General features: G+C 38.4%; 2 protein-coding genes and 1 long non-coding RNA gene across 7 annotated transcripts in view; 2 read left to right on the plus strand and 1 right to left on the minus strand.

The window, feature by feature from the left end:
* LOC113527333 (rho GTPase-activating protein SYDE1) overlaps positions 1-3,859 on the plus strand; it is a 26,404-nt gene extending 22,545 nt beyond the window's left edge. Inside the window, exon 8 of the mRNA XM_026915022.3 lies at positions 172-3,859. Within this exon, the coding sequence (XP_026770823.3) occupies positions 172-602 (431 nt within the window). The 3' untranslated portion in view covers positions 603-3,859. The remainder of the gene's footprint in view (positions 1-171) is intronic.
* On the minus strand, positions 3,614-15,314 carry LOC113527334 (uncharacterized). Its single transcript, XM_026915023.3, has 11 exons — positions 15,031-15,314; positions 14,040-14,183; positions 11,491-11,619; positions 8,441-9,419; positions 7,536-7,645; positions 6,568-6,678; positions 6,374-6,475; positions 6,031-6,147; positions 5,782-5,858; positions 5,584-5,643; positions 3,614-5,097 (listed from the first exon to the last, which is right to left on the minus strand). Exons 2-11 carry the CDS (start codon positions 14,172-14,174, stop codon positions 5,043-5,045), a joined length of 1,875 nt encoding a protein of 624 aa, XP_026770824.3. The 5' UTR covers positions 14,175-14,183; positions 15,031-15,314; the 3' UTR covers positions 3,614-5,042.
* LOC113527335 (uncharacterized) lies at positions 9,420-26,951 on the plus strand. 5 transcript variants are annotated; one of them, XR_008303007.1, is made up of 7 exons: positions 9,420-9,612; positions 19,748-19,780; positions 19,861-19,986; positions 21,466-22,023; positions 22,516-23,567; positions 25,137-25,539; positions 25,878-26,951. It is a non-coding gene; the product is annotated as an uncharacterized LOC113527335 (long non-coding RNA). The 5 variants fall into 5 exon arrangements; XR_008303008.1 differs by lacking the exon at positions 19,748-19,780 and having other exon boundaries at positions 9,422-9,612; positions 22,516-22,635; positions 22,891-23,567; XR_008303006.1 differs by lacking the exon at positions 19,748-19,780 and having other exon boundaries at positions 9,420-9,622.

Consider the following 26,951-nt stretch of genomic DNA (forward strand, 5'->3'; position numbering starts at 1 on the left):
CTATAGTCCCAGTTATCTAAGCTGGGAAGCTAGAGGATGTTTACAGAAATGTTGATGTTTAAATTGCTGTCCAATGAGAACATGCATGGGTAATAATGTATAAATTCTTTTTAAAAATAATGTGATTTATTGTAAATGCTTCCCTTCTTTAACAAAATATTTCTATTATAGTTCCAACAGGAAGAGTGCCAGCTCAATCACCCTACCGTTCAGAGGATGAAGAGGCTCCTCCCTCCCAGAATTCCCTGCAGCGTTGTGCTCAGCGCCCGTCATTACGCATGGAGCTGCCGTTACCACAGGACGTGGCGGTGGTGTCGCGCAGGGGGCGTGGCCGCCTGGAAAGCCCACCCTGTAATCGCTATGCTGGCGACTGGAGCGTGTGTGGGCGGGACTTCCTGACCAACGATGACGCCGATTACGACGAGGTGGCAGGCAGTGAGAGCGATGAGGACGAGGAGAAGAAAAAGGACTGGGTGTACACGGACGATTTTGCGCTGGACTTTGACGCACCGTTTACATGCAGACTGAGTCTAAAAGACTTTGATAACCTAATTTCAGACCTGGAGCGTGAACTCGCCAAACAGATCAACATCTGCCTCTGAGCACCGCCTCCATGTAAATCCCGTATCTGCACTGAACTGAAGTCATTCAGCAGGAAATACAGAATTAACTATGTGCTATGAATCAAATAACAGTTAGCTTAGATGGTGTTGATCAGCCAAGACATGATGTGTCTCTCCATCTGGAATGTGCTAATTTTGTTTTAAAAATTATTTTTGCTCTGAAGCTGTGAGGCTAGTGTAGCTAAGTAATGGAAACTCCACTTTAGTGCTGTGAAGAACCTCAAACCATCCAAAAAAAAAAAAAACTCACACTGCAATAATCTCAGACATGCTTATATGTTTATATACATGGACATTTTATAGACATGCTTATACACTGTTATCTTTAAAAATTGACAAAAGGACCTCACAGAGCTAAAAACAGTCGTAGCTGCAGCCATTTTGAGGTTGAAGTTCTTCTTCAGCACATAGATTGGTATCAACAAAAGCATAAGACTCACCTATAAGGTGTGGCACAAAAATGGAAGGCTCAGTGGTATTTTTGAATGATTTGGATGATAATACAATTCACATTTTATTTGTGAATGTTTATTTACACAATGCTAAACTGGATTCTATAACTTTCCCCTGCTTCTTAGGTACATTAGCCTTGCAGTAGCTCCAGTAGAAAAATTAAATAAGCAATCTTCAGACACCTTCGTGTCTTGGCTGACTGGTGAAGGGGATTAAAACCTGGAGTATGCACGTAATTAAAGACCTGATGCTGGAAAAATGCACTGCAGATACAGGCGTTCATGTGGGCGGTTTAATGATGAAGGTTGACGATAAGCAGGTTCTTCTGCTTTAGTAAAGTGTGAAGTTATATTTAATAGAAAACCCAGACAGAGGTGTGTGTAGGGCAAGTCAAATCCTGCAGAGCCTCAGAAGCACAGAGTTTAGTTTTCATTCCCAGCACAAACACAATACAGCAGACCTGATTCGTCTAGTTTCCTAGGGATTCCTTTGATAACTTCTGGTCTGATGTCATTATAATTGCATTAATACTCAAAATCATAGTGTTACACCCCAGCCCATTAAAATACCACCATCATCTCTGCCTTTATGGTCAGGATTCACTAACACTGCACTACTGACTGCAGTTAGTACACGATTTTATACTACACCATTTATTATACACTTCCTGCAGAGTTTCCTAGCAGTTTGATGTTAAATTATAACATGTCGCTTAACACAGCGCTTGCTAGAGGGCACAATCTCGTCTCACGGTGCAGATTCTTAGCTCTGTTTAAGCAGGAAGGAAACATGCAATGATTCTTCCGTTCAGAAAAAAAAAATTCTTTTGGAACACATTACTACTTTCAGGTCTGAGAGCATCATAGCTGCGTGAAAACTCAAAGATGATGTGGATGGCCGTACCCTGATCCCTTCAGGAGGCAGCTGCTTAGACACCTTTCCATTTGGAAAGCAGAATAAGGAAAGCTAATTACTAAGGTTACTTGTTTTAGTCAAATTTGGGGGTCCCTGGAGGACCAGTGGCTAGGCGACAGTGCCCTCACCACCGCGGCCCAGACTCCACTCCCGACCAGGGAACCCACCGCAGCAACTGGGGTTGCGTGCAACAGTGCGCGTTGCGCAACAGCATGGTTGAATTCTCTTATCTGATTGGTCAGAAGCTGTGTTATTTTTGTATAACAGCACGACTTGGCCAGTAGTTCCAGCTGTCACATGAATGATACGTTAATATCAGTGACCTTGCTCAAATACGTTATTATTTCTATAGTAACAGCTTTCCTTGTACACAGACCTGTAGAACAGCATGAGCAGCAGTTCAGAAAGATGCAGTTAGCTGGCTTCACATGTCTCAGAAGCATGTGTTAGCCTTCACCCTCCCCGGTTGGTAGGTGTTGTGTGATAGGGCAGAGTTAGCTAGTGGGTGGGAATTGACAGGAAAATCTGTGTCGGCCTATGCAGCTGCCTCCTAAAGAAAAAAGTGATTTGCAAGATTTCTGTTAGGCATAATGCTCATCTCCCTAAATAAATGTTTCAGTTAGGCTATATTTCAGCCTTAAACAATCTCCTCTTCTCTACTTATGGTCAGAATTTTCACTTCATTACTGACTTATTCTTATTGTCTACAAATTGTTAGGGCTAAATCTGCATTTTCGATACACGACTATTGATTTAAAGCAGCAGGAAAGCCTGTGCAGTGCCTATTTTTGCACGTCTTCTTTCCCCCTGAAATAAATCTTCCCATCCAGTGTGACCCGCCAGCAGCACTTGGGCCAAATATTGTGTAAAGTTTTCCACTGGGACATTCCGCTACAGGTCCAATCTTAATGCTTGGGATGGTTTACCCGTTCTGTTCCTGAGTTCATAAAGATTGCATTTTATTATCATACTGATGTGTTTCCTGTGCCAAACAGCAGTCAGTGATGCCTTAATGAAAACACAATCTTCTCCTTAACCTAAATGTAGTCTATGAGCCAGCACAAAGTCCTAGGATTTGGACTCTGAACTTTTTGGTCTCTAGTGATGCCCCCAACCTCTGAGCTACCAGTCAGGTGTTTGGATTGCAGTAATATTCAGTATTAGAGAGAAACTGCATTTTGCTTTCATTTAGAAGGATTGATTACTTAATTTGCACAGTTCACTTTGAGCTTGTCAGCATTTCAGCAAAGAAGAAAGAATGAGCAAATAAAGAATCCACATTTGCAGGATCGTTTAGCCTCAAAAACAAGCACAACGTGGATCAGCTAATCAGGACACACACACACACACCCCACTTTCTAAAAACTTCCAGACCAAAGACATGTTTGTTGGTTCTTTTTGCACTTCTGTATTGCGTATATGGTTATATGATGTTGCTGCTTACTTGGTCGAGTGCAGTACAAGGTGTTGCCGTTGCTGGTGTAGCACTGTTTCTTTAACATTTGAGCACGGTACATATGTTTATCCGACTGTGATTTAGTTAATAAAAAAAAAAGAAGATGAAAAAAAGGACATAAGGAATTCAAAGGCCATTACTGAGCAATGGTTTGCTCATCATGAAAAAATGTTTAAATCATTTTTATTCTATTTGATTTTGTTCTATACAGTATTATTTTGTATTGCACATTTACAGCAAGCACTTATTTTTTTCTGTTTACTATGCCTATGTGTACTAGTGTAAAAAAAATACTCTTAAATTGGTACCTTTAAGTACCCTTCAGTGTTAACCAAATACAAATAAAAGCACAGTATTATAATTCCTCAAGAAATTTCTCAAGTCATAATGATTAAACCAGTATTGCATTCAACATTTGGAACTGTGTACTCTTGTTTGGTAAATCTTACTTTAAATACTTTGTGACTATATATTTCGCTTTCTTTATAGTGCTTTTGCTTCCCCTCTCAGTCATCAGTGGGAATTATATTTCATTATTTGACGCTTCCAGGAACATGTCAGTGGGTTTTTGATTGTTTGAGTGGCCTGCAGTCCCTAAATCTCAGCCCTGTTGAAAATTTTAAGGATTTGTGTGTTTGGCTTCATGAGCAAGTGGAATATTGGATGTGTCAGCTCAGAAATTCTTCCTAAAGGTCAGTCTTCTCTGTCTCATATTGGATATAACCCACAATGTACTGTGTGAGAACAATGTAGATCACATTTCATTTTTGAAAGGATAAATCTCAGCATGCTTTTCCTAGAAATGTGTAATAATTATAATATCCATGTAAAAACCATAGCGCAATGAGGATACTATGAAAATTGAGATGTGATGCAATGTCACTATCTGTATCTGAAAGATTTAAACTCAGTGTGGGCATGGCCTAAACTGGCTTTTTTTATTTAGTCATTCCACTATCCTCTGGAAACACTACAAAACACTGAAAAAAATGCAGAAATACCAGCGCTATCAGCATGGTGTGTGAATTCTGGCTCTGACAGTTCTTCAACCTCAGCTACATCACTTGAGTTCATAATTGGTCTCAACTAGTTGTGTGAAGGATCTTTTTTTTAATCCTGTTCATGCAGTTATTATTTTAGTTTGTACCCTCCCCTGATTTTTTCTAACAAGTGTAGTTGGTTCTAATTCACAAAATGTAAACAATCTGGTAGCCTAATTTGAAACCGACCAGGCAGTCACTAAAGACGCTGTAAATGCATCACCTACCTCCTCAAGCTCCCATTAAAGTAAAAACCTCCTGCTATTGGGACATTTTTGTTGCATCGTGCAGGGATCCCAATCCTGAGGCTCACCTTTTGTTTAGTCTCAACCAGATGCCATGAGAAACTTCCTGGCAAGCTTTAAAAGATGGATGGTGTGCTTTTGTATCATATCTGTATTTGTGTCTGTTAGAAACACACTATCTGTTCACTGCAAATAACGTGTTTGCATTCGGTTACATCCGTAGATACATACATAGTGAGATCTTAAAATAGTTTAAAGTACTACATCTTTGTCATCCATACACATTTTGATTGCAGTCCCAATACATCCTTTAGCCCAGAGACTGAGGAGATCTGAGGCTGCCTGCGGTCCTCCTCATCACTGTCCTGCAGGGGACAAGAGGAAGGAAGTGTTAAATCCTCACTTGTGAAAAAAAATTTAATTTGTTTTAATATTTGTCTTAATATTTGTTCTAATACTTATAAGTATTAACAGTGTACTAATTTATAACAAGCTTCAAGACTGGAACCTGGAATCATGACTGACCTTATTCATCTTGTTAGTCTGTGGTGGTGTATGAGACAAAATTCCTGCTTAACTGCAAACTACCATCAAAAAGCAATGACTGTTTTCTGACTTCTGACATCTTCTGATTTTTAACATCACCATACCTGCGGCCAACAACTAATCACTGAACATGTTTGTACATTGTTAGTACAAAGTGTCCATTGCTTCACATTTTCTCTGTTCAGCAAAATACAGTCCATCATCTGGCTCTTGTACTGTACTGTAGCTGTTGATTGGTTCTCAGTTTCTCAGAGAACTCTATAAATCATAAAACTCAAGATTAACTAGTTAATGAGCACACTCACGCTGGTTTGAGTTTCTGAGAAAAGATCGGTGCATTCTGGCTCTGAGTCGGCTGCAGAACCCTACCAGGAGAGAAAATATGAATGTAGTGTTTACAAAGTAATGCATTTTTTTAACCACAATTTATTAGCTTTGCTTTAAAAAAAGACACAGTAATATAGGTTATTTAATGGTGTTGTATATCTTGTGTGTGTGTTTACCTCTGTCTCATGCGGCCCAAGGAATTCTGGGTAACAGAGGACTGGCGGGGTGGGTTCTGATCACGCTTATCTTTTTCCTGTGGCATAAACATTCAAGTGTGTCCTTGGTCTTGTATGTGTCAGGTTTTTTTTTTCATATTATCTGTGTGTGCTTAGTATATAATCTTTTTTCTCTGTACTGTTGCACCTGTGTGTGTGTGTGTGCACGCATATGTGTGTGTGTGTTTGTGTGTGGGTGTGTATATATACCTTTTTTTTTACCCTCCTCTCACTGTGCAGCTTTCGATCCTGTTGCAGTAAAGCAATTCTGTCTGTCACAGGCCACACAAAAAAGATCTCATACACATCACGCATGGCTGCATGCAGCTGCAGAAACACACAGACACATAATAGCACATAAAAAAAAGTGGTACATTTCTATGGACCAGAAACTACTTGAGAGAAGCTTGACACATTGCAGATCATTGATTGGTCCAACACAAGATTCAACCTCCTCACCTGTTAATTTTAATTTAAATTAATTAGTTTTTTAGCAACTCGTTTTTCTGTGAGTGGTGTAACACAACTGGCAAACTGTGTATGTGTGTGTTACCTGTGCTCTGACTCTGTGCTGCAGGTTGAGATCCTGCATAGTGAAAGAAGCTCTCCTCTGGTGTGTATCCACCTGAAAAAAACGAATGACCTCTCTGGAGTCCTGCATAACACACAAACACACAAGCAAAGCTGATAAAACTTGCGTATTTCACCAGATTAAACATATGTGAGTGTGTGCATGCGTTTGTCTACCTGAATGGTTTTGTTCAGTTGTTTAATCTTCTCGGTCTGGAGAAGACGGCGTGTGAGGAAACCTCGGGCTGCAGCAGTTAGACAACATGCTGCCTTCTGCCGTTCCTGAAACTAAATCGAACTAAAATGAGAATCATAAATACTTTCTGATCTTACCACTTCAGAAATGTGATTATAAGAACATTCTGTCTCTGTGTAAGCTAGTCAATAACCACATTTCTTTACAAATACATGCGATAAACACCTACATAATTGCTCTGCAATCTAACAATAAGCCCATGGTAGAAGAAGGATGTTAGGTAAAATTTACACTGCTGTCATTTTTTAAAATGACATTACTGTCCTTCTTCAAGCTGTAGTGTTTACTGCATCCACTGCAGCCTCTCTTTATCTAATTTTGCAGAAATGTAGAAAAAAGGACTGATTATGGTACACCTACACTGTTTACCCCCAATTACTGGGCTAAAATCTAGATGTTTTATTTAATTATTAGATTAATAATTAAATAAAATAATAATTAGGTTAATAATTAATTATTAGATTAAATTGTGATTGCATTATTAGTGTGCATGTAAACAAACCCAGCATACAATAAGCCTTGAAATTGTTTCTGCTAATCAAGCATTTTTTGAAGACCATGACAGTTTTCTATATAATAATTAGTATTTGGGATATTTTAAGTGCTATTAGACAACAAAAAAGGGCACAGACAGCCTAGATTCTCATTGAGAAGTACCGATTCTATAAATATCTAAATTCAGAGAGGTCCCCAATCTTACACACCTCACCCCTTTTTCCTGGTAAACCACTTTTACATGCATATGGGAATCTATCAAACCTTCCATATTCAATATTCAGTAACAGTTGCTTGTCCTGTGTTCACCACTGATTTTTGCCATGCGAATTTTACAAAAGCATGTTTTAGAAAGTTTAGGCTGTCTATTAAAATCCAAGGTTGTGTGATAGACCTGTTGGTGGCACTGTGTCTCTTGGTCCTGTGTTTTGGGTATGTCAGAGAGCTGGAGAGTGTGTTGTTCTTTCAAATGCTCACATGGTGTTTCTAATACCTGGACATCACCTACAACAGAACACAGGTTACAGAAATGTATAATGTATAATGTACTTATTTAAAAATATTTGTAATCAATTATAGTCTTTAACTGTACAATGAACATACACATATATTAGTGTTCCCAATTAAATGACTAATTTATGTGCTATGCTAACTTTCATTGCAGCAATGGTGTCCATACTGGTTGATTGGGTTAGGTTTCTAGGTAAGGCGAGTAAGGTGACTTGGCTGTACTGAGACAAATGCACTGCTCTAGCCAGAGTGAATGTATGAGTGTAAACTGACTTAATCTTGCTCAGGGTCGAGCTTTCAGAACACTGCGAGGTGGGAATACGCCCTGGTTACACTGAGGGCACCATGCACACACACATTCACACACTCATTCAGACCTAGGCCAATTTAGTGTAAGCCTATTCACCCACCAGGATATTTTTGGGAAGTGTGAGAAAACTGGAGATCCCAGAAGAAACCTGTGCATACAGATATAGAGAACATGCAGAGGAACCCCACACAGTAGCCCAAGTTCAGACCAGGATCAAACCGAGGACTCTGGAGCTGTGAGGATGCAACACTACCCACTGCACCACCAGTGTAAAAACAAACTGAAAGTTATTAAGAAAAATGTGATTTTGTACTTTGCAGGAAACAAAAATTTCACCAAAAAAGACCTGGCAAATTTGGTGAAAATCACTGCAAGTCTATGGGACACTCACTTATAAGCACTGTGCTCCAGTATGCATATCTATGAAATTAAACTACAAGAACATTACTAAACTCTACTAAGCTCTAATTCTCACTGACCTACTGTTTTATCTTGGAGGGTATCAGCTGCAGCCAAGTGCTCCTGGTTCATTCTGTGCTGTGGACGTCTTACCAGCTCCAGCCTGTGTCTAACGAAGGTTTCTGAGGCCTCAGGGCCTGAGCTGATCTGTGGCCTGAGCAGTGTCGGGGACGGACTCTCCACATCGTAGGACTGATTGAGCGGAGCTGGAGGGATGCGCTGATGGGTGGTGCAGTGGTTACGCTGGGTTTTCTTTTTTTTAAGGATCTCTGGCTGGGTTGTGTTTAGCACGCAGATTGGTCTGCTCGACGTTAAGCTAATGGGAGTGGAAGAGATGAGTAAATTACAGCTTGTCTTTGTTAGGTCAGAGCAGCTGCAGTTCCACTCCGCACCAGAAGATGCTGATAAAGCTGACTGTTCTATAGAAATTGTCACTCCTCGGCTGGAGTTTTTAAATGTTTCTTTAAAGTGATGAGGATGGACCTCTGACTCGTTAATGGGAACGGAGATGAGCATTTTGCGTGAACAGTGGATCGGTGGACTCGGTAACCGGGCATAAGAGCCCATTACACTGGCACAAATAGAAAGTCCAGTCAGTGATGAATCAGGTGACCTTGGATCAACATCAGAGCTACAATCCAAGCAATTACTACACTCCATCACCTGTACATGCTCCAGTGTTCTACAGCTTTCATTCTCCCTATCAGAGACAGGCTCTTCCCTTTGCTTTTTCTTGTCACTTTGCAGCTCTACATGTCTCAAATCCTCACTTCCTACTTGGATCTCTCCAGTACAGCCTGGCTGAAACTCTTCCTCTCCTTTTTCCTCTCCTCTTTTCCCCACTCTCTCCATCTGGCTGTTCAGGAGCTGTAGGGTCTCTTTCCGCTGTGCAGTACTGTTTAAGAAGAGGCCAGTGTGTGGCTGCTCCTCTATTTGTGTTCTTTCGGAGCATGAGGCTTCTACAGTTTCGTTAACTTCATCATCCTGCACCTTCCGCAACTGCAAAGAAAAGAAAATATTCATTTTAGGTCATGAAATACAAGTTTGGAGTTATAATGCACATCTCTGCAGTAGGTGGCAGTATACACCTAACATGGGGGTCAGTGAAGAAGAGTTGCAAGGAACTTCACTACCATGTTAGTTTTTCCCCCAAATCCCAGATATCTCGCAAAAGGCATCTGTCAGAATACAGGTAGGGAAAGGTAATGCTTCTCTGTTTCTCACGTTTTGCTGTGGTTACTATGGTTTGTGAACAAACTACGAGCCAGTTGTAATACAGGTGCAGGGATTTATTGAAAAGGGAATGTGAAAAATAGTACATATTTATTTCGTTCTCTGTCAGAAATGCTGTCCTTTATGTGTGGTAGCAGAGACGAATTGTAAGGTAGCTGGTAAGGTAGCTAAAGGTGTGTGAGCCCTTGCAACCCTAAACCCTTCCTTTTTGTGCCGAACATTGTTAAAAGCAAGAGTTGAGACAGGTTGACATCAAACACCCCATAGGATTAGTCCAAGAAATTTACTTATTTACTTAACTTATCATTTGGGTGTGTTGCTTTACTGAGTAATAAGTACTCTGCCTAAACTTAAATGCTGTTTCTGTCAGCTCTGTGCTACAAACTTGCATAGGAAATGAAGCTGCACTCACCTGTCGCTTTGTGGACTGTTTGAGTGAAAGCAATGTTTTTGTGTTTGCCTTTTCTAGCTACAGTAGCTCTGTTCTTCTTCATAGTAAGACAAGAAAACCAATCAAATGCTATCATACAATCCAAGATTTACTTTAACTGGACATAGACCTCAGATCCCATACTGCTGTGCTGTTGATAGCGATCCGGCGTAACTAAAGTTGCCTAGTCTTGTTTTCATTGCTGTAAGCTGTTTGTAGTCATTACACTGATTGTGTGAGGTATATTCTGATATATGACCCAAGGTTAATTTGTTTTCCCTGTAAAGCAAAGTTAGGCCAGGGGGAAAACAATAAGCACACATTACCTGTCAGCCCAATGAGGATCCCACTTCTCAAAGCGAATTTGTATTTTCCTTCTCGAAATCCAAATTCAAACAGTTTCACAAAGTGTTTTCTGATGTTTGGAGGTTATGATGATGCATTCATTTATTTTAGCCTTATCAACTATTTGTACTAGCGATGTCATTTGTCAGAATATGTTTTTCTGTATGTCGTTCTGGATAATGGCATTGTCAAAATCGTCAAAAGCTGCAAATGGAAGCGTAAATGTAATTTATGTGTTTTACTGTTGAACCTCTTGCCATTTCTGGTGAGCTGGAAAACTGGAACTGTGGAGGTTCTTTGTAATCGTCAAATCATTTTGAATCATTACAACCCTTTTTTTTTTTTTTTTTAAAGAATGTCAGTTATTTGTGTTGTACAGGTGAAGTGTAGTGCTTTATGTTATTTTTTTTTAATAGCTAAATAGTTAAGCTAAATAGTTTTTCCGTGCATGTGCATTTTTTTGGCTTTGATAAAAGATGTGCTACACACAATGTACAGTGCCATGAAAACATGCAAGAAAATTGGTGACATTTACTGAGCTGTGATTATAGACTGTTTTTTCTCTCTTTTTTTCTCTTTGAAAAGACCTTTAATGTAACACACTTAAAGAGTCCTTGTAAGCTACAAGGGAGTTAAAGGCCAAAGAAATTAGATCATGTCATCACATCAAGGTTGAAAAGAGAGAACTCATCAAGGTCAGAAGAACTAGTTTATTCCTGACCACTCCAGGAAGTAATCTGGTATGTTATGACAATAAACATAAACTTGGATGTTGTGACTCTCTCCAGATGGCTCACTAATTGGACTGACTATCCCATCTGTTACTAACACATTGAGTAACACTGAGCACATGTACTGAGCATGTGAAACTGTTCAATAAACCTGCCCAAACCATAGAAGCATAGTCTCCTGAATTCTTTAAAAGCAATACAAATGTTTTTAGGCAAAATAGTTTAGGAAAAGCGTGTTTAGAATGTTCAGTACAAAGTTGCAGTGCAAAGTTCAGTACACTGGGTTTAGTGTGTGTACAGTAGTAAGTGTTAAGTGAGGTGTTGAGATGACCTGTACATGTTTGATGACATCTTGCACTCGATCGAGCAGAGACCCGAGTCTCAGTGTGTGTCTCTCACACTCCCTCTGCACTGCTCTCTGTCTCTGTTCAGCCATCTCGACACGCTGCTCTTCACTGAGCTGCACACACACACGAAACACACAGACAGCGAATTACTCACTGGCATACAGTCGGATCCATAACTATTTGGACAGTGACACAATTTTCGTAATTTTCCCTCTGTCTGCCACCGCAATGGATTTGAAATGAAGCAATCATGATAGGATTGAAGTGTAGACTTTCAACTTTGACTCAAGGAGTCCCTCCATTTTCACAGGCTCAACAGTAAGTGGACGGTTGACTGATAAGCAGTTTCATGGTGTTTCTGGTGTGGCCTGATTCCTCATTTCATGACCAATTAAGGCGATAAAAGGTCTGGAGTTGATTCCAAGCGTTGAATTTGCATTCGGTAGCTGTTCTTTCACTGTGTTGACCTTGTATATACAGTTGAGGTCAAAAGTTTACATCCCCCTTTCAGAATCTGCAAAATGTTTATTATTTTACCAAAATAAGAGGGATCATACAAAATGCATGTTATTGTTTATTTAGTGCTGACCTGAACAAGATATTTCACATAAAAGATGTTTACATACAGTCCACAAGAGAAAATAATAGTTGAATTTATAAAAATGACCCGTTCAAAAGTTTACATCCCCTTGATTCTTAATACTGTGTTGTTACCTGAATGATCCACAGCTGTGTTTTTTTGTTTACTGATAGTTGTTCAAGAGTCCCTTGTTTGTCCTGAGCAGTTAAACTGCCTGCTGTTCTTCAGAAAAATCCTTCAGGCCACAAATTCTTTGGTTTTCCAGCATTTTTTGTGTATTTGAACCCTTTCCAACGATGACTGTATGATTTTGAGATCCATCTTTTCACACCGAGGACAACTGAGGGACTCATATGCAACTATTACAGAAGGTTCAAACTCACACTGATGCTCCAGGAGGAAAAACCATGCATTAAGAGCCGGGGGGTAAGATCTAGGTGATGACAACACACACAGCTCCTCTAACTAAAGTTCCCCCCTGATGGACATGGGGCCATTATTATACACAGATAGATGTATATTAATAGACTCTGGCAATTATTGTAAAAACAGAGATGTTTCCTGGCCATTTTAACACATACTCTAACAGCTCTTCTCAACTCAAAATGTGTCACAAAGAAAGAAAATTATAATTTCCAACATTTTAATAATGTTTTCTTTTAATGATTAGAATGATTATTATTAAGAAGTGTTGGCAGAGATTCCCAACGTTTTTGTCCAGTGACCCCATTTTAAGAGAAAATTCTTGTAACCCCAACTACATAGCCATCCACTGCAAAAAAAAAAAATCCTAATGGGAATCTAGAAATTATAGAATATAGAAATTATAGGCTTACTACTTTAAAAATGTAAATACTGTAAATAAGTTTATAATCCAAAGAATGCTAGGTACAGTAAAAATCACTGATATTGTTTGTGCATAAAAACACCTATATCTATCATTTTAATTGCTATATACAGTATTAAAGATAGCACATGGGTTTATATTTACACATTTAACAATGTTTTTATGAATTACTGTGCCTAAGAGCCCACAACTGCAGGCGCTCTGCACTCACCATGCCTAATGACAGGTCTGAGCTTGTGCGGTGCACTGCAGCTTATTAATGTCAGTGTGGATCTCATCTCATCTGCTACAAATAGATCTCTATTTCGATTTAATACACACACGAGTACTCAACCCTGCATCCCATAATACCTAAATGCTATTAAATAGACGGGCTCATGTAGTGCCTTTCCGCCCATTTTATTTTATACAGAGCATGGAGCATTCGTTTCTCGCACTGGTTTAGAACATTTAAGGCATAATAAATAATGCGACAGTTCTAGCTATAATTTTCAAAAATCTATATTACATATATAAATACATAATGGTTGGTGAAAAAACTCCTATGACCCCTCAGTGTTTCAGGCAACCCCACGTGTGTTGATCTTAAAGGTACATTAGGTAAAATTAGGTAAGATAAGATAAGATTAAAATAAGATTATCATCTGAATGATTCCCGCCCATGTTCATGAAGCTCCGCCCTCAGGATCTACAATGGTCCGCAGAGTATCTATAAAACGACTGACGGTAGGCGCATCCGGACCGGAAGTCCGATTTTCAAACAGGTTTTCTCAGCGACTTTAGACACTTTTGATAAGGACACGACTTTAACCATTGGTTTTGTTGTTGTTGTTGTTGTTTCTGCTGCATTTACCATGTTCTACATATCTTCCAGGTTATTTGTGCGTGTAAGGAATAAAAAATAAATGGACTATTACACCTTTAAGGACATCTGAATGCACGATTGTGTCAGATTGTGACAGAGCGGTCTTATAAGATTGTTAATGTGATATTTTATGTCCTTCAAGGTCATATAATTCATGCATTTTGATAATACATCACAAAATATCTTAAATAAATAAATAAATAAATAAATAAATAAATCAATCACTCGAGGCTTGTTTTACCCTGGGCAGAAGCGCGTGCCTGCCGTGGAAGCAGATGGCGGACCGCGCCTCCGTGTGGCCGTGTCGCGCGCTGCACCTCCTCTCCGCGTGCAAGAGGGCCAGGCTCTTCAAGCAGAACTCCTCATAGCTCTCCATCACCCTTTTCTTTAAAGATAAACATTACACTTCTAATAACATCTTCTCAAACTGATTTATTGTTGTTATGAATATGATTATCGCTAAGTATGTAAGTAAGTAGGTAAGTAGGTATGTAACTAAGTAGGTAGGTAAGTAAGTAAGTGAGTAAGTAAGTAGGTACCTAAGTAGGTTACTAAGTAGGTAGGTAAGTAAGTAAGTAGGTTACTAAGTAGGTAAGTAGGTTTGTAACTAAGTAGGTAGGTAAGTAAGTAGGTAACTAAGTAGGTTACTAAGTAGGTAGGTAGATAAGTAAGTAGGTAGGTAGATAAGTAAGTAAGTAAATAGGTAGGTAAATAAGTAAGTAGGTAAGTAGATAAGTAACTAAGTAAATAGGTAGATAAGTAAGTAGGTAAGTAGAGAAGTAAGTAGGTAGGTAGATAAGTAAGTAGGTAGGTAGATAAGTAAGTAAGTAAATAGGTAGATAAGTAAGTAGGTAAGTAGAGAAGTAAGTAGGTAAGTAGATAAGTAAGTAAGTAAATAGGTAGGTAAATAAGTAAGTAGGTAAGTGGATAAGTAAGTAGGTAAGTAGATAAGTAAGTAAGTAAATAGGTAGGTAAATAAGTAAGTAGGTAAGTAGATAAGTAAGTAAGTAAATAGGTAGGTAAATAAGTAAGTAGGTAAGTAGATAAGTAAGTAAGTAAATAGGTAGGTAAATAAGTAAGTAGGTAAGTGGATAAGTAAGTAAGTAAATAGGTAGGTAAATAAGTAAGTAGGTAAGCAAGGTTTAGCGCGAATTGGTCTGCTGTTAGATTAAAAGGCAAAACTTTCCAGCTTACTTTTAAACTTCAAATAAGAAAAAGCAAGGTTACGTTACCTGTACACTTTTATCCGTTTATCAGTTTGTTTTGTTTCACATTTTGAGGTATTTTTCTTTCCTTTTTTACTCGCTAGCTCAATAGAAGTATAAAAACCTAAAGGTCCATCATTCTCGTTAAATCTTTAATTCTTTATTCTTCTTTTTAAACTACTACTTTTTTACCATTACAGCCTGATATAATGACAATGAAATATATAAATATAATCAGATAAATAGTTTAATTTCTTGTAGTTTATCCGCGGATATGAAGCATCTGCTCGGTTTACACTTCCGGAAACTAACGGCTGTAACTCTGTTGCCTAGAAACCGACAAGCCCCGCCCACTGGCCTGGCCTAGGTCATTCTGGCCTAGAACAAAAATAAATGAATAAAAATACATGGCAAACAAATAGTATAATGATATTCATTTTAGTTATTTTCCTTTCATCTATTAGGCTGCATTTAAAGTTGAGTCTAGGATTGTTTCACATGCCATTTTGGGATATTTTAACAATTTGGTGTGTGTGGTAAGTGTGTGTGTGTGTGTGTGTGTGTGTGTGTGGTAAGTATGCTAGACATCTTGGTCAATTTCATTTTTTAAATTTATATTTCCTGTAAACTCCCCAGAGCAAACTTATTTTCTTCACTTTGTTACTTTGTTTTTATATCTTGGATGTCCCCACAAGGATAGGAATATCTGGCCGTTTTGACCTTGACGTATGGCTAGTCCCTGCTTGTTTTTTAATTTTATTTATTTAAAAATGAAGACAGCTCGTGATAATTAACCCCAATGACACACAACACTCCTCAGACCTGCACAAGCAGAGCGCTGAAGTCTCTCTGCTGTCTTTGATGTGCAGTGACCTCTGGCTGAGATTTTACCTTAAGAGGACACTGGATCTGTAAAGTGTATAAAGGTTCAAATATATTAATACTGCAGTCCTACCTGACACCCTATTTACTGTCTATTACAATATCTATTTCAACTTCATCAGTCTTACAGGTCTTATAATGTTTTCATGTTTGTCCATTTACTGTTACATTGTGTCACAGTAACATCTCTTACTATGAGACCTAATAAAACACAGAGAGGAGCTTTTTAAAACATAGTGATTTCTGACACACACACACACACACACACACACACACACACTGTGTATTCCATTAAGCACACATTCTCCCTCAATTCTGATGCCACCTGGTGCATTTAATGGGATCTGAGAGGCTAATGTTTCTGAGGCACAAGAAGGAGCAAAAAAAAATTAAATAATGAAGAATGGCATTTTAACATAAAAATACAGTGCATGTTGTACTATGAATTGATATTAAAATTTATGTATTTTTTTTTCAGATAGCTACATCTTTTCATTTCCATTTGACAAGCTTCCCTTCTATGTACAGTGTTGGCATATCTTGACAATCCACCATTACCTCAGAAAAAACTTTTTTGGTGACATCTTCATTTGAATTAAAAACAAAACTCTAACCTGGTGAATGTAATTCTTTGATCAAGTTGTTGGTTACGTGATATTGTGAATGAACATAACACTAAAAGAGTACCAGCTGTCAAACGATCTGCAACACACACACTTCATCGCTGACCCTGTAGAAATCAGGAGGGCAAGATGAAGTGATGAAAAAAATAAATTTGAATGCTAATGAGATATTTATCCAACTGAAGAAACTCACTGAATTACTCAATAATGATTATTTCCACAGTGATATAAGAAGGGACAGTGATCATCTGAGTCAAGAGAATAAAAACTGATGTGGTGGGGGTACTGGAATCCTCTACTTATTGTCATTGATATAGGATGCACTAAAAAAGATTTTTTTGCATGTCCATTTCAGTTTTCTTCCCCCGATACAGATGAGTTACACTATATGGCCAAAGGTATGTGGACACCTGACCATTACATCTAAATGAGCTTGGCGGACGTCCCATTCCAAAACCAAGGGCATTGATATGGAGTGTATTGAACAAATGTGTATTATGGAGTATTGAATATTTGTTAGATTAAATGAGATTGCTTTGCCTTGGAACATCTCAAGATGTCCTCATGGTCGCCCATCCATCATGCACGCACTGCCCCAACTCTACGAAACCAGGGACTACCTGTATTGTGTGAGATTAAGATGTGTTTAATATATGTGTAGGTCTTATTTCATAGCACAATCTGAAGCTAACAAATGATTGCAACATATTTTGTAGTGACTGGTTAAGACTTGTGAGCTACTTTACGCCCTGGGACGTAGTTCAGCTGTGTTTTCCTCAAGGTAATTGAATTTATAAGTTGAATAAGTATAAATCAATCTACAAACAGGAAAAAGAAACTTTCTGAATAATTGCCAAATCTGTTCCACAAGTTTTAAGCCTTGGATTAAAATGATCAAAAACCTGTACTAGATAAAGTAGATAAAGAAAAACGTAGTATTAAAGCAAAACTCAAAATATATGCCTCTTTTCCACACTTTTGTAGTGTTGATGTACTTTGTCACACATATGGTAATGTAGATTTCAGTTTTGTAGCAAAAAAAATAACAAATAACTAAAAAGTAGTAGTCCATCTTATTACAAAAAACAGAAAGAAAAAAAAAAGCTTTAATGCATAGCCATTACGTATCTGTATTACATACAGTATCTGTATTTTTTTTTAATCAGATGTGCTTAATATGAATGTGCTTGAGTACAGAGGCATGATGTGTTTTTGTGGTGAAGCGGCTTGTGTACTTAGGTGAAACTCAGGGTATAATGGTCACCAGTCGCTTAATGCTCTCATTTGGGTCACCCTTATTGAATAGACCTGAGGGGAGAAATCTCACAAAGAGCAAGTTTAATTGCCTCTGTGAAAGGTTTAAAATAAAGGCTAAGTGCACTATGCTGGGGAAAGGGTGAAGAAAAAGAAAGCGGGGGAGTTGTTGAGTTGCTTTCTGAGCAATGCTCATGGAGGGTTCTCCTGATTCAGTTGAGAGGTCTCAGAGAGCCAGAAGGGCTGTGGCTAAAGCTGTTGCAGATGCAAAGGCGCAGGCATGAGAAGAGTTCTGAAAGGCCATGGAAATATACTTTCGGATGACCCCAAAAGTGTTCTGCAAACCTCAGGCACGGGATATGAGACCATGCATAAGCCATTAAGTGCACTGCGAAGGGGCACTGGAGTATGCAAATCCAGTCTACATGTGTTTTGTGGATTTGGAGAAAGCCTATAATTGTGTGCTTTCACATTTCTTATGGGCGCTGCTGCAGGAGTATGGGGTATCTGGGTAGCACCTCTAGAGTTGTGTCTGCCAAAATAATTTAAAGTGACTTCAGTAAGATTGTAACTTGTCTGTACTTGTCAGTTCTTGAAGCAAAACAAAATTAAAAAAAAAAAAAAAAAAAAAAAAACACTTTTTTGCATAGCCATTACATGGGATAAGGGATTGCCTGAAGATTAAGGTACATAGAAATTGAAGCAACAGGAGAGCTGTTTTCAAAACTGCTTTTTTTTTTATCAGATATGTTTAATATTCTTCAAAAAAATGCTTAAGTGCATAGCCATTATGTGACATAAATTATTGCAGGACTAAAGTACCTCTTCATAAAGTACTTAAATTAGCACTTAGCAAAAAAAAAAAAAAAAAAAGTATTGTCTGAGCACTTGTCTATTACCTCCCCAACACAGTTTTTGGACTGGTGGTGTTCCTAGTTTGTGACCTAGTGAGCCAGTATCAGAATGTATTTTTGATAAACTTCAAAGCACTTTTGTAAGTCGCTCTGGATAAGGGGGTCTTCCAAATGCCGGAAAAAAAAAAAAGTACATCAGGGACAGAAAAGAGTAGGGAAAATTATTTTCAAAAGCATCTTAGTAATGTTGGATTGGTGAAATGGGTCTTGAAGATGAAATGACCAAACTTGGGGGACAAGAATATGCTCAGAAGATGCTCAGTTCTTTAGGCAGACATGAGTCAAGATGGGTTACAGCAGATGTTGTCTTGGCTGTGGCTTGGCATATAAAGGTGAAAAGACACACAACTTGTCAAACAGTTGAGAATGCAGTGCTGGTTTAGGAAGTTTTGGTTTGCTCACACAGGCATATGACATAGACATGATTAGGTTTCATTGCTGAGATAATGAAGATCTTGCAATCAAGAGTCACAAAGAAACACACAGTGCAACAGGAAGGATAAAGGTTTCCTCCACCACATTAGAATTGGAATACCTTTAAAAATATACCCTTAAAATTATTGCATATCTTTAAGAAGTACTTGTAGAATGTTATTTTTTTATAAATAGTACAACCTGTGTACCAAAATGTGAAATGTCACTTGAAAGAATAGAACTAATAAAGAAATTTCCTGATTAAAAAAAAAGTTTATGTTCCTCTGTAAAACCTGAACCTCAGACGTCACTTTCACTGTGCTGAAATTGAGATCTTCTACACTTTGGCCATTTGCTCTCTAAAATTTTGTTCATTCATACTGGAAGTCTGGCTAGTTGTTATACACATGTACACGCAGCAGGTCTCTGAAACCCTTGTAACTGTGCCAAGCTGACACTGCTGCTCCAGTATTATAGTATTACAGGTGCAGGTTTTACAGATAGGATTTTTCTTTTTGCCAGTCCAACACACCTACTGGTGTAGACCAGAGTAATGGTCTTATTACCATTACAGTCATTTAAGGATACATGCATGAAATCCATGCCAAAATTCAGAGAGCACGTTCCTCAAACTCAACAGCTTTTTCTCTTTCCCAGTGTTCCATCAGGAAGTATCACTTGGACAGAAAGGTCAGCCATATTCATCAAAAAACCTGAAATTAGTTCTTTGAGGATCTGCTAACAGAATTTTCTCCACTCTTTCCCTTTAGACAATGGGTTCCTACAAGATATTTGTCAGAGGAAGAGAAAGCACAAGAATAGATGACAGCTAAGACTGAGGTAACGTATCATCAAGACTAGAGTTCTTCATCCCACAGATGTCTCCAGTGTTGAAGGTCAGTGTGGCTATCCTCCAAAACATCCACATTCCTAGAGGAAAAGCTTTTGCATTTTCATGCAAATGAAAGAATATGGCTTTTGCAGCATTGTGGATCAATTTTGGCCCATTCCTCTTGTCAAATCGTTTTCAATTCCCCAAAGTTCCCTGCATAAATTTTCAGTGGAAATCAAGTCCATGCAAGTACCTTCTTGAGTTATTCTGGCTGCATGTTTGAGTTTATTAAATCTGCTTCGACCTAATCTAATGAAACATTATTAAAGGCCCACAGCAGCTGTGGAGAAAGTGGGCATTGTGGGGCGTACAGTCACACTCACTATCCACAAAGGGGATTTTACACTAAAGAGCTAGTATAAGTACCATGGCACTAATCCCAGACACTGCACTGCACTTAGAGCCTCCTTACTGTTGATGCCCATTTCTTCCACATGTTGCATAGGGCCTCTGAACAAACAAACAAAATGAAAGACTACAGAAAATAATGGAAATTAAACAAAAGTTCAGCTTCACCATCTCCATACAGCTAAAACTTTGGCTGTTAACTCAGCCCAAGAATGCTGGACAAAGTCAAATGTGAGTTTAGAGAGAGAGAGAGAACTAAAACTGCAGCAGGAGAAACCTGGGGAAGTGTAGACCTACAAGACATTTTATACAGCTTTTTTATTTTATTTTTTTTCACAGTTTATACAGCTTAAAGGCCTAATACTCAGGTTTCTTCTGTCCTTTAATGCTATATCCTGCAATTTCTTTGGTCTCTGTCATGGAGCTTGCAGGAAGTAATGTGAACATTCATCACTATAGGTACAGTGGATGATAGGTGACATTTTAAAACCCAGAGCTGGTTTTTTTTTTTTTTTTTTTTTTTTTTTTTGCTCTATGGCAGTTTATATTGCCCCATTATTTTGATTTTGTCATATTTTTCAATAGAACATTCCCAAAATCTTGTTCAAAACTAATTAATTAATTAATTGGTCATAAAAATTTAAATATATTTGTGAGATAATTTTATTGTTTATTTTTATGTTTTTTTATATTTAATTTACATATATAAAAAATAACCTTAAGGGGAAAAAAGTCACAGTCATGCAGTATCCATTACAGAAGGAGAAAGCTGAGACAGAGCATCAGGCACATTCTGGTCCCATCACCAATGTATTTGTGTTCTATTGGTGTCATGAGTGAAGAAAACAGAAAGAGTTATATATAGTTAATGATATGCACTGTAAGAGATAATGACCAAAGAAGCATCCTGATGTCAGAAAATACCAGCCATGGAAGTGACAAAGAACACAATAAGTTTGTCATTTCCTTGGCAGTGTATGCTTCCTCCTGACTGAATGATTTAGTTACCTAATGATGGTTGTATCTGTTCTTGTGGCTTTTAATGAACTTTTCCAATTTCTCCAATTCCCTATTTTGTCCAAGGCAGTAATGTTTTTTTTTTCCAAGGCAGTAATGTTTTATTGTGTGTGCGCAGATGGTCATCACACCTGATAATCAGTTCCTGCTGACTGCCTCGGAGGACAGCTCCCTGCTCATCTGGAGGATCACTGACCAGGAGGGATGCATGTTGAGCATGGTGAAAGAAACAGACTATATTGAGTAGTTCCCTGTACCAAGGCTTATCTGGAGAAAAAGGACATACTATATATTCTGTGAAACTGATAGAATGATGTTCCCATTATAGTAGAAGCTTTCACCGTAGTGCAGTGGCGTATTGCCACCTCAGAGCTCCAGGGTCCCTGGCTCAATCCTGAGGTCAGGTGACGGAGTGGAGCCTGTGTGGAGTTTTGCATGTTCTCTCCATGGGTTTCCTCTGGGTTTTCTCTACTTAGTAATGGCTATTTATTTTATATTTTGTAGTAACATAGTTGCAGGATAAAATGCTCAAAGTTTCATCCTGAACCTTTGCTCCAGCCTTTGATATTTTTCTGTGTTAAACCCTCCAGGACCAGAGTACACTAGAGGCAGAGGACCAGGAGGACAAGCTAAATTACAATCACATGGACTGCAAGACAAAGATTAATAAAATCAGGTAGAATTTCCTCCAGGAGATTGAGACTTTGAAAAGCCAAATCCAAGTTAGACCATGAGATCTCAGTTCTGATAATTTAGCCCCATTAATGAGACAAGGACAGTAGATACTGATCAATTTATGATTTATGGATTGATGTAACACATTAAGTGCGTCAAAGCCAGTGTGAAAATATTCAGATAAACTCTGTCATGTACTATGTCTAGTTTTGGTGCAAGGTTCAAATTGAGAAACTTAGTTTCTTAGTGAGATGTAGTGTACAATTTTGACTTAACACCATGTGTTGGTGTACATAATACATAATGAATAGTGTAAGAGTATAGCATGTATCATGATTTTAGACAACCATATAATTCAATTTCATATGAGGATTTCTTAAATCAATTTGTTTCTGATTTTAATGTATTCTTGAGTATCAGGTATCAAATGAGTACAAAATATTATTACATATTGATTAATAATTCAATAAAAATGATATATATCTCACTGTAGGTTCTGAAAACTGAGAATGAGGAACAGAAGGTCTTTCACCACCAGATGCTGACCTTGATAACGGAGAAATATGACAAAGAGATGAAGGATGAACAGTCTCTCTTTATTTTTCACCATGCAGTATGGCTTGATTATACTTTAACACAGAATTTGGGTTCCAAGATTCAGTGAATCATTAATCTTGAGCTCAACTGAAATTTATTTATTTATTTATTTATTTATTTATTCCCTCAGCCTAAAATATGTTTGTCTCAGTCTATCTAATAAGCCGCACTCATGTTTTTTGTTGAAATTTCTAGGCTGCTCCTAGCACTAAAATGTTTAATGCACTAAAATAGTATGCATTTTTAAAAGCATGGCTAATTTTGTTCCCAGATCAAACCCAACGAAGACACTGTGTTAATAGCATTCAAGAAACACAAAGAGATGGAGCAGAGAATGGAGGCGATGCAGAAGAACTATGAGGAGAGACTGCACCAGCAAGAGGACGGCCATCTCTGCACGATGGAGGACATGAAACAGTCCTATGAGGCTAAGCTGCAGGAGCTAAGGAAGCCACACTGCTGTTCTGCTTTCTCTTAGGATCCTGTTTTCCTCATCTCCAGACCATGCCCCTGATCATTATTGTTATCTGTATCTAGTTAGCTTAAGTTGTGTCTTGTTTTGTCATTTGTTGTTTGTTTCTTGTTTGCTTCTTTTGTTTCTGAAGTCCTACAACTGTCAGTGCTGAATCGTTCACCTGGTTTTTGAGTTCCAGTCCGCCTAATTCCTTTTCCTAGTATTCTTCCTAGTTAAATGCATTATATGGGTCAATAAGCATTCATTTTTAGTTAAGTCTTGGGATTAGTATGTTTGGAGTGTGCATCTCCTTCTCCATCTTCTCTCTACAGCAACTGGCCGAGTTGCTGAAGTTGGAGGAGAGCCAGAAGGAGATGAAGCAGAAAGTTGACTCTGAGTTCAAGGAAATCAGCCACAAATATGAACAGCAGCTCCAGGAGGAGAAAAAGCCCAGCATGAAGAATGAATTGGAAAGGAAACTCTTGGAGAAGCAGGTGTGTTTTTGAAATTTATGGAGTAATATGAAAAAAAATATGGTACAATAATCAATAACTTAAACAAATATTATGTTTCAATATATGGTATGCACTCACAACTTAATATTTAGTAAGAACAATATGAAAAAACTGATTTGTGGTGACAGGAATAGGTGACAAATACTATAGGTTATGGCAGGTAAATATGCATCTGGCTATGATTATTTTGTATTTTGTATACACCATTTTCAGTACAGTAGTTTGCATGTGGTCATGTCAAGTAGTTCTACTTCACAATTTTTTAAAGCTGAAAAAGAACAGTATTAGCAGAGTCAATGGACAATGAGGAGATACAGGCAGTTTTCAACAGGGGCCCTGAATGTCTATACCTAGGGCTGTGAAAGGTCTCTTTCCAATCAGTGTAGCTTTTTAAACCAGCTGCATGTGGGAAACAGCAATCAGTTCAGCAATCAGTTCCACAAAGTGCTATTTTTCTATAGTTTTAGTGATTTGCTACATGTAGAAATGTGTACAAAGTACACACCTGCCACGTTTTAAAATCCAGTTTAACGCCACTGTCAATCATGATGCGATTTGTCACACCCACACAGCGTAATTAATACGTGCATGTGTTTGTTGTAAATTGTTGTAGTTCTGGAAAATAAAAAGTGAGATACTGGACCAGGGTCAAGAGATTGATAAGGTAAAGAAGGAAGTGCAGAGCCTGCAGGACCAACTTAAGAAAGCAAAGAAAATCGAATATCTCACACAGAAAACAGAAGTACAGAGCCTGCAGGACCAAGATAATAAAGAAACAAAAGTCAAAGATCTGACACAGGACAGGACGTAGCAGCATGTGTTTTGGAGTAATTCCGTGTTGCATATAGTACATGCTTCTATGTGGCAAAAAATTTTGAATAAGATATCTGTACAACTCACTATCTTGGTTTTCAGTACTTTACTGTGTAAGCTAGAACATGGTGATCAGATTCAGTTGCATGTTAGACTTTCCATAAACAAGGTCTTTAGCAAATTTCCATTTGCTTTGTTTGTTCTTTAAAAAGAGGCGGTAATGTTTTACAAAACTCTCATAGCCTATTTTAGGGAACACCTAAGAATAACATTATTCTTGGGATATTATTATCTATTCTGGTATAACGTAACAGTGTGTACGTTATGCAGCAATTGTCAGTAATTAATTGTTGTCAGTAATTAATTGGTAAAGGTCTTTGATATAAATAAAGTTAAATAAGCTAACCATGGACTGATTAGATTAGATTCAACTTTATTGCCATTGTGCAGAGTATGAATACAGAGCCAGAGAAATGCAGTTTTTCACAAATCCCAGCTTGCTAGGAAGCTGGGATCAGAGTGCAGGGTCAGCCATGAAACAGTGCCCCTGGAGTAGATGTAGTTAAGGGCCTTGGTCAAGTGCCTAACAGCAGCAGCTTGACAGTGCTGGGGCTTGAACCTCCGACCTTCCAATCAGTAACCCAGAGCCTTAAACATCCAGCCACCACTGCCCACAAAAAAATAAAAAGGGTGAATTTTGAACTTCATGTTTTCATGCTTTCATGTGTCTTGTAGGAGAGGAGAGGCTTCCGTCTGGCCACTTTGCCGTAAAGCCCAGATTGTGGAGTTTTGCAGTGATGGTTGACCTTCTGCAAGTTTCTCCATCTCCACACATTATCTCTGGAGCTCAACCAGAGTGACCATCTGGTTCTTGGTCACCTCTCTTACCGAGGCCCTTCTCCCCCGATTGCTCAGTTTGGCCAGGCGACCAGCTCTAGGACAAGTACCTGGTTGTTCCAAACTTCTTCCATTTAAGAATTATGCAGGCCACTCTGCTCTTGTGAACCTTCAGTGCAGCAGAAATTTTTTGTAGCCTTCCCCAGATCGGTGCCTCGACACAATCCTGTCTCTGAGCTCTGCAGGCAGTTCCTTTGACCTTTGGATTGGTTTTTGCTCTGTTTGTTCAGCTGTTAGACAGGTGTGTGTCTTTCCAAATCATGTCCAATCAATTGAATTTGCCACAGGTGGACTCCAATCAAAGTGTAGAAACACCTCAAAGATGATGTAGAGAAATGGGATGCACCTGAGCTAAATTTCTAAGTGTCATAGCAAAGGATCTGAATACTTATGTCAATGCGATATTTCACTTTATTATACAATATACAAACAGTTTTATTAGAACTTTATGCACAATGCTTAAAAGTTGTATTTGCAATCATCTACAGTGAGGTACAGCATTCTTGACATGGCTAAAATTTCTTCACCTGGTTTTAAATCACTCAGAAAGCATATTTACTTTCTTTTTTATTTCTGCAGCAGTATCCTCAGGGAAGTCACAGTGGAAATCTCCAGTAGAGTTCAAAAGCGTGAGCCATCTGCAATGTGCAGGAATCCAGAGGCTAAAGAGGGATATCCTGGAGAAGGGACAAGGCCAAGCCACCCATTAACATAGCCAAGAACACCAGATTCTTGAATAAAGAAACACCTTGAATAAAAGCTGTAATAATAAATGGTATGGTGTTATATCTTTTTTATTTACTTTTATTTTTAACAATAATTTTAAAATTCATTTTAGCATAATTTGTAATCAATTTTTCTATTCTATTTTAATTTTGACTCTGGTTTGTGGAGATGGCATCTGATTAGTGGTCCCCTCAAAGATTGTGAGTATTGTAGTGATTAAATCCATTTAAAAGAACAGAAAAGAAAACCAATCTGACTTATGGCGTGTACCAGAGCATATATGGCTTTAAAACAGTGAGTCAGTCTGGAAAAGTATAAATGTCGTTGATCATAATAATGTCCGTTAAAGGGGATCATGGATGAAACCTTTACTTCTGGACACCCGCTGATCATGTGACAGTCTGGACTTGAGTCCATGGGAGCTGAGTGCACATTCTCTGAATAGAAAACTCCAGATTAGTGTGTGTATTTTAAGGTTAAGCAACCAAGGGCAATAAAGAATGAGCTTTTGCCTCGTAAATTATAGTGTGCTGTCACAGAGAAACTCGTGCAGCCATGAACCTGGCAGTGGAGGGCCGAGCTGCGGCAGCAGTGGGCCTGAAGGCGGTGCTGAAGAGCAGGGAGGCGCGGCCTGTGCCAGCCAAGAGGTCGAAAATCATGACATGTTCACTTGAAAAATGGGTGGCTTCAAACAAAATGTGCCATGTTCTAAGTTGTTTAACAATCTAGATGTAAATAGCGGGAAATGAAAGTTGGAATTCTGCTCTGTCGTTTCATATTCGTCTTTTGATCTCAAACCCAAATGTCTTCAGTGTATAGCAAAAACAATAGAACTGGTCTTGCTGTTCCAATACGTTCTGAGGGGACTGTATGGAAAATATGATTAGGCTGGAAAGTGCATTCAGAAGGCTTATTAACCTTATGGAC

This window comes from Pangasianodon hypophthalmus, chromosome 12, assembly GCF_027358585.1.
Source record: "Pangasianodon hypophthalmus isolate fPanHyp1 chromosome 12, fPanHyp1.pri, whole genome shotgun sequence".
Taxonomy (NCBI): Eukaryota; Metazoa; Chordata; class Actinopteri; order Siluriformes; family Pangasiidae; genus Pangasianodon; species Pangasianodon hypophthalmus.

Coding starts and splice junctions, on each gene's coding strand:
- LOC113527334 (XM_026915023.3), bottom strand. CDS start 14,174: ATGGAGAGCTATGAGGAGTTCTGCTTGAAGAGCCTGGCCCTCTTGCAC. Junction 11,620..14,039: donor GGCACGCGCTTCTGCCCAGG/GTAAAACAAGCC, acceptor GTGTGTGTGCAG/CTCAGTGAAGAGCAGCGTGT. Junction 9,420..11,490: donor ATGTCATCAAACATGTACAG/GTCATCTCAACA, acceptor TTTTCTTTGCAG/TTGCGGAAGGTGCAGGATGA.